The 6,846-nt window shown below is 34.1% G+C and overlaps 1 protein-coding gene across 1 annotated transcript; it reads right to left on the bottom strand.

Moving 5' to 3' along the window:
- Positions 1-246: 246 nt before the first annotated feature.
- On the bottom strand, positions 247-1,814 carry LOC115230562 (aminoacylase-1-like). Its single transcript, XM_029800712.1, has 5 exons — positions 1,754-1,814; positions 1,552-1,721; positions 1,450-1,521; positions 778-940; positions 247-374 (listed from the first exon to the last, which is right to left on the bottom strand). The coding sequence occupies exons 1-5, from the start codon at positions 1,812-1,814 to the stop codon at positions 247-249; spliced, it is 594 nt and encodes a 197-aa protein (XP_029656572.1).
- Between the last annotated feature and the right edge of the window lie 5,032 nt (positions 1,815-6,846).

The following is a 6,846-nucleotide window of genomic DNA, read 5'->3' as shown; positions in this document are numbered from 1 at the left end:
AAATAGATTAAATAAAAACCAATTTTTGTAATAAAAAACTACATTTGCTGACTCATAAACGTATTTTTCAAATGAACTAAATATCTGTAGAAATTTTTTTTCTTAAATAAAAATACATTAAATAGAAAAATGATAATGGTCAAATTCTTTTCATCATTAATTAATCATTTGTGGGTAATATTAAAAAAATTAAATATTAAATTATGGTTAGAAAAATCGAGATAATCAAATTAGAATTAAATTAGATTAAGTTGATATTTTTTGGAGAATGATCTGATAAATATCAATTCCTCGCAAAAACGTATCAACATTTAGATACTCATCATGGTCATGAGGAAGCACAGGAGTGTTATTCATCGGGGAAAAATTGAGAACTGGAATTCCAGTCTATGTATTGTTAGATTTAATAATGTACTCCACGAAGATATCTTGCATCAGTTCCTGCCGGAAAAATCATGACCTGTGTTTCCAGTTCACTAAAGTTTTTTATCAAAAATTTAAAATTAAAATATAATTTAACTCAATTATTGATTAAAACTCACAGTTCATCAATAGCAGAAAAAAACGATTTACAAAACGGGGAATCAAGGGACGAAGGTTGAATTTGTTCACTATCCTGTCAAATATTACAAAAATTCAAATAAAACATAAATTTTATTGATAAAAATCTCATTTTTTTCAGCTTCAGGAAAAACCTGATCACAAATTTCAGTAAAACTTGTGGTTGAAGGTAATCGTAAATCAAATGCTTCAAATAGCTTAAATAAGAAAAAAAACTGGCAGAAAGAGTGGCCGGGATAACGTTTGTCTGTACGCCGCCTTCAAGAACAGTTAAATTGACAGTTGTTACATCTCCCAGTTTCATCCCGGGATTTCTAAAATTAACAGTTTCATAACAACTCTTCAAGTTTTCGTCTTTCATTATTGCGGAAAGATTGTACTGCAGCGAGACAGTTTGCCTATAATTTAAAACGTAAAATTTATTACCATCTTCTCTCCTGCAGTGTTCTCCAAAAAAAGTGACCCATGGCCTGGGTTTCCATGACACGTCAATTTGAATGCTATAAATCATTCAAGTCAAAAAAATCAAACGCATTACAGTCCTTTCGCCATAAAAAACTGAAAACGTTGCATTTGGGGATGCAATTCCTACAACTCTTAGTGACATAATAAAACACCTTCATCAAGGGCAAAACCAATGTTGAGAGATTTAAAATACTCACTCTTCACAAACGTCGCCATTCCGGTCAGTCCACCGATTTCCTCATCTGATAACAATAAAATAAAAATTATAAACCTGGTACTACGCTGACGTATATAGTTCGGCGCGGAACATAACCTTCTTTGATGAGTTTTCTGATCGCTTCTAAATATCTGACGTCAGTAAATTAAAAAATACTGAATTGTGACACATTTCATATCCTAACCACATTTATAATATATTTAAACCTGACTTCCACGTGCATAGATGTTCCCATCATTGTCCATTTCTGCACCAAATGGATCAAATGTCCATTTCTCCTTAAAATATTTGAATTTACACATAAATACTCTGTACACTGGAACAACGTCCATGTGAGAATTCAGTAAAATTGATTCCGCTTCAGGGTCGTTCCCTTGCCACTTTATTACAAGAATCAGCTTTGTTGGATAAAATTCTAAAACGGTAAGCTGAAGCCCTATTCCAAGGGCTAAATCAGAGAGAAATTTAACTGCAGGACCTAAAAGTGCTTTTTATTTAATAGAATGTCACCATAATCAGGATCTGGTTGGACTGTTGGAAATCGCAGATATTCACGGAATGCGTCGACCATTTGATTAATAATTTATAACAAATTATGAACTTATATTATGATTAAAACAATTTAATATAAGTTAATTTATTTGTCAAAAAGTTAAAATAACAAACAAAACTCAAACAGATTTTAAGCTAATAAAGTAAAAAAGGTTTTATGCTGACTCATCATTGGAATTTTTGGGATTAGTTTATTAATTTTGTTTTTCATTGAAGTCCTTTGCTTGTCATTTAACTCTAGTCTCACTATCTTGTAGGAGCTTGGTGTCAATTAAGGATCATGTAGCTTTTAACACAAAATAAAGCGTTCGGCTCCCACATGGAAAATATCTTTATGCAAAAGCAATTGAACAAGTTAGTAAAAGAACAAGAGACTAAATAAAATGAAAAGCTGTAATTAACTTGTATGATTACTAAATTTCCTGGCAAACATTTTTTTATGTTGAAACGACGTAAATAAAGTTCATTTGTAACAAAGTAACTTATGTTTAAATCTACGTTGAAGTAAATAACAAGAGAAAACATAGAATGCTGGGCTTAGAACGAGAATCAGACGTTTAGAATCTTCCACCATTGACCACCTCTATCGGGAAACAAAAATCCTGCCTATTGCTGACCATCTTGAAATGCACGGGCTCCAAGTTCTAGATCAGGGGTCTCCAAACTTTTGACAACGCGGGCCGGATAGAATATTTGGTAGATGACCGTGGGCCATAGTGTAAAATCAATTAGATTTAATAATGTTCCTAATTTTTTAACTACGACTAAAAAGACAGAATAACAAGAAAGATTTAAACATTAGCTTTTAATGAAAATGATGAAACTGACTTTTCGTTTTATATATTTTATTGTAATCAGGCGTCAAGTCTGTTGTTCCGATTATCAAAAGCAACTTTAAGTGCTCATCCGACAAGTTGCTCGATATTTGGATTTTACATATTTCATTCTTGAAAATGTTTGTTCACAAAGGTATGTTGTACCAAAAGTAGATATAAATCCGCATGCGTATCGTTTCAAAATTGGAAATTGATTAGAATTTAAATATTTATAAAATTGAATAATATTCTGTTTTTCATATTTATCTTTCAGAATATTATGTGACATGGGCAACGCGTACGCATGGGTAACCGGTTACATTTTTTGACCTTTTAATGGCTTCTTATAGAGGTTATGTCAAAGATTCTTCAGAGTATCGAATTTTAAAAGATGCTTTGGAAAATAAATTCCCGAAGATTTTTTTAGGCAAGCAAAATATAGACTTATAAAAAAGATCGAGAATTTTACAATAATCAATGAAAGGTACTCTATATTTACGATTAATGCACAGATTGTATTACTTTGACAACGAAACTGAAATGGAGCATGTAGCTAAATCTCTACACGAATATTCACACGGAGGAGTAAACAAATCACAAAAGTCATTCGAAATTGTGAAGTATGTAAATTTGCCTGTCCATTGAAAGTTTTAATTCTTTTTAATTTTTAATTTAGGTTGGTGATATGAATCATCATATCTTTGCTTCTTCTCCGAATGAAAGGTTTCAGCTAGATCTTGTAGATCTAAAAAAGTTTGTAATAATTATAGGTTGGTAGTAGGTGTTATAGTAGGTTGGTAGTAGGTCTCTCAACAATTTATTCAGATTTGCATTTGTCAGAACACTTTTTTATAAATCTTCAAAAGAAGTATGCAACAACTTAAGATCATTTTTCTACCTATATAGACCTTGAAAAATTTTGCAATTAGATAATGGTTCAGAATTCAAGAATGTGTCTCTGAGAGATCTATGCGAAGAGTTCAATCTAGTTCAGATACATGGAAGACCAAACAATCCCCGTACACAGGGGATGGATAAATTCGAGTCTCCTTTCTATCCGGGCGCTGAAATAATTAACATTTTATCAAATAATCGAGTCGAGGCAAATCAATCATTTTTATTTAATAGATAAAATATGATAAAGGAGAGATTTGGACGGTACCAATGGCAAGACTAAAAAAATGATTAATTTTAATTTTTTTGTTAAAATGCATTATTCTTTCAAGTTTTTTTTTTATAACAAATATTTAATTAAAATGGGGAATAAGTTATACACGAATTAATAAAGAGCCTGGAGGTCAGCTCAAAGTCGCCGCACTGCGTATCGAGTGGCAGTTTCCGCGGAGCACTGCGACCGAGATTCGCTGGAAGAGCCAGCTCGTCTCCCTCCGGTCGTTGGTCTTCTTGGCGATTCTCCTGGTAATGTTGGCAAGAAGGCGAGTCGCAGACCTGCCGACAATTCCAGATGTTTCGAAGGCGAGGGGGACAAACTCGTAAGAGTCCGAAATATTTCCATACTTCGACCTCTTAGCCTCTTCAGCCTGAGCACTGGCGGAACCCGGGTTAGTGATGGACTTGAGTAACACCGACGCAGAGAACGAGTCAACACAAGTTGCGTCCCAAATCAGGGACTTGCCTTCCCTGAAAGGGAAGGTAGTCATCCCGTCAGGACGCTTTCCATCACTCCGGCAGAGACCGACTGGCTCTAGAGTGGAGGGGAAACAAAGTTATCGATGATTAAAAATTGACATCTACAAGGTCAAAAATGTAACCGGTTGCCCATACGTATCCAGCCGCCCATGTCACATATTATCTGATTGGAGTTTAATTATTTCAAGTTGAAGATAACTTGGAATAGTTTCGGCTTCGCATTGAAAAGGATTTTAAAATAACCTTCAATGAATGAAACTATCAAAAAACCTTATTTCATCGTTTCTCTTGTTAAAGTCAGAAAATCGTTTAAGAAATTGTTTCTTCAAATCCTTAATTATTTGGGTACCAAATTCGACAGGAAATTTACAAACGTTTTCTTTACAGAAATTTTCGCAAAATGCGAAATGAACAGTTTTTATTTTTGAGTTGTTTTCCAAAAAGCACTAGTTTTTACCTAAATGCCTTGACATCTGTGAATAAATCACAAATAAGAGCATATTCACCTTCAAAACTATACCATTTCCTATACTAAATGGGATTAACGTCAAACAAAGTGGGATTAAGGTCAAACTATGTGGGATTAAGGTCAAACAAAGTGGGATTAACGTCAAACAAAGTGGGATTAAGGTCAAACTATGTGGGATTAACGTCAAACTAAATGGGATTAACACCAAAAATTCTTTTTTTAAAATTTTATGTTAACCATATCTGCTCTTTTTTAAAAGCTCCCCTTCGGATTTTACAGTAAATGAGTCCTAGATTTGAGATGCATCCAATTATATTGTTCTCGTTGTTCTCGGGATATTGAGTTCAAGTGCTGTTTTTTTCCAATCTCCACCTGATTCTGCAGCTGAAATTAAATGTATTTTATTTCTATGCATTTGATTTTTCTCTTCCAATGATTTACGTGGCATTTTTATTTGCTGCGTCGAAATATAATATTTATAATAAACGTAATCCACTTAGTTTGACGTTAATCCCACATAGTTTGACCTTAATCCCATTTAGTTTGACGTTAATCCCACATAGTTTGACCTTAATCCCACTTTGTTTGACGTTAATCCCACTTTGTTTGACCTTAATCCCACATAGTTTGACCTTAATCCCACTTTGTTTGACGTTAATCCCACTTTGTTTGACCTTAATCCCACATAGTTGACCTTAATCCCACTTTGTTTGACGTTAATACCACTTTGTTTGACGTTAATTCCCATTTAGTATAGGAAATGGTATAAAAAATATAATAAATTAACCTTGCGAATTGAGATTTAATTCATTCATATGGCCTGTAATGTCCACGAAAAAGCCAATCTACAAAGCCATTCTGTGTCTGACAAAAGTGGTTCTTTTCAGTTTTTCTTTATGAGAAACAAATCTATTTCCTTTCTTATTGCCAAAAAAAGATATTTATAACAGCCGGGCCGGATTAAATCACATGGCGGGCCGGGGTTTGGAGACCCCTGTTCTAGATGAATCCTCGACTGCTTATAACCAGGCTCGTAATATTCTCAAATCTCCCAACAAAAGAAAATTATGTGCTACCTGTGCTGATTTGGAAAAAATTTTGTTGAAAATCTCGTTGGGAAATAGAGGAAAAAAAGATCAGCATTAATACCTGACTTTATCTCCATGAGGGCCACCCAGAGAAAATCATAAAAAATACTCCAAGAATCAATTGGAGGATCTCCATCTTAAATCGAAAACGACGACTAAAAAAACGTTTAAAAATTTACTGGAACTGGTGGCGCTCTTTATGGAGGACAGTCACCAAAACTTGACGAGATGAGCGTTTTTACGCTTATCAACCCCCGGTCAATTCGGAAACGGGCTACAGAGCTAAGCTACTTGGTTAGATCGGTAAACATATTGGTTGTTAATAAAACAAAGCTTAAGGGAAAGCAGCATCACAAAATCCATGGTTTTCAGTCGATTGATATCCCATGGCGACCTGACATTATAAAGACAATCTAATGGTGAGGGACTTGAAAATCGTTGAAGAAATTTTTGCGAACTAATTGCATTGAAACTACTAACATTCCTTGGATGGATATCTGTAGGAGCTATGTACTCCAAAGCAATAAAGAATTAACCAAATCTTATTGAAGAATTTTTCCAAAACAATGATGGAGGAATTCTAATAGCAGACCTTAACGCAAAACACACATCGTACTGGTGTGCTAATACAAATTCGGACGGTCATATACTCCTCAGATTATCGAAGAACTGCGGCTTTAGTGTTTTGACCTTACAAGAACCAAACCATTTCTCTTGTTATGGGGAGGATTGTATTGAAGTTTTTCTTGTATCGGCTGATCTTGTTCATCAATGCAGCATACCAAGAATTTAGATAAACATTGGTAGTGATCACCTACCTCAATCTTTATGTATGCAAACATCATCTACGATATGCGAAGATCTTTTCATCGGATATGATACGTCTCGGACAATCTGGTCTGACTTCGAGATATCAATGAAAATGCATTTGATACCGTATCCAATAGAAAACATCTCCTCAAATATAAAAATTGAAAAACTCGATAAAATTCTCAGAGAAGCTAACTGGATTTTCTCCAAAAATCTTCG

The sequence above is a fragment of the Octopus sinensis genome, unplaced genomic scaffold (assembly GCF_006345805.1).
Source record: "Octopus sinensis unplaced genomic scaffold, ASM634580v1 Contig15786, whole genome shotgun sequence".
NCBI lineage: Eukaryota > Metazoa > Mollusca > Cephalopoda > Octopoda > Octopodidae > Octopus > Octopus sinensis.
This window is presented reverse-complemented; position numbering and strand designations above follow the sequence as displayed.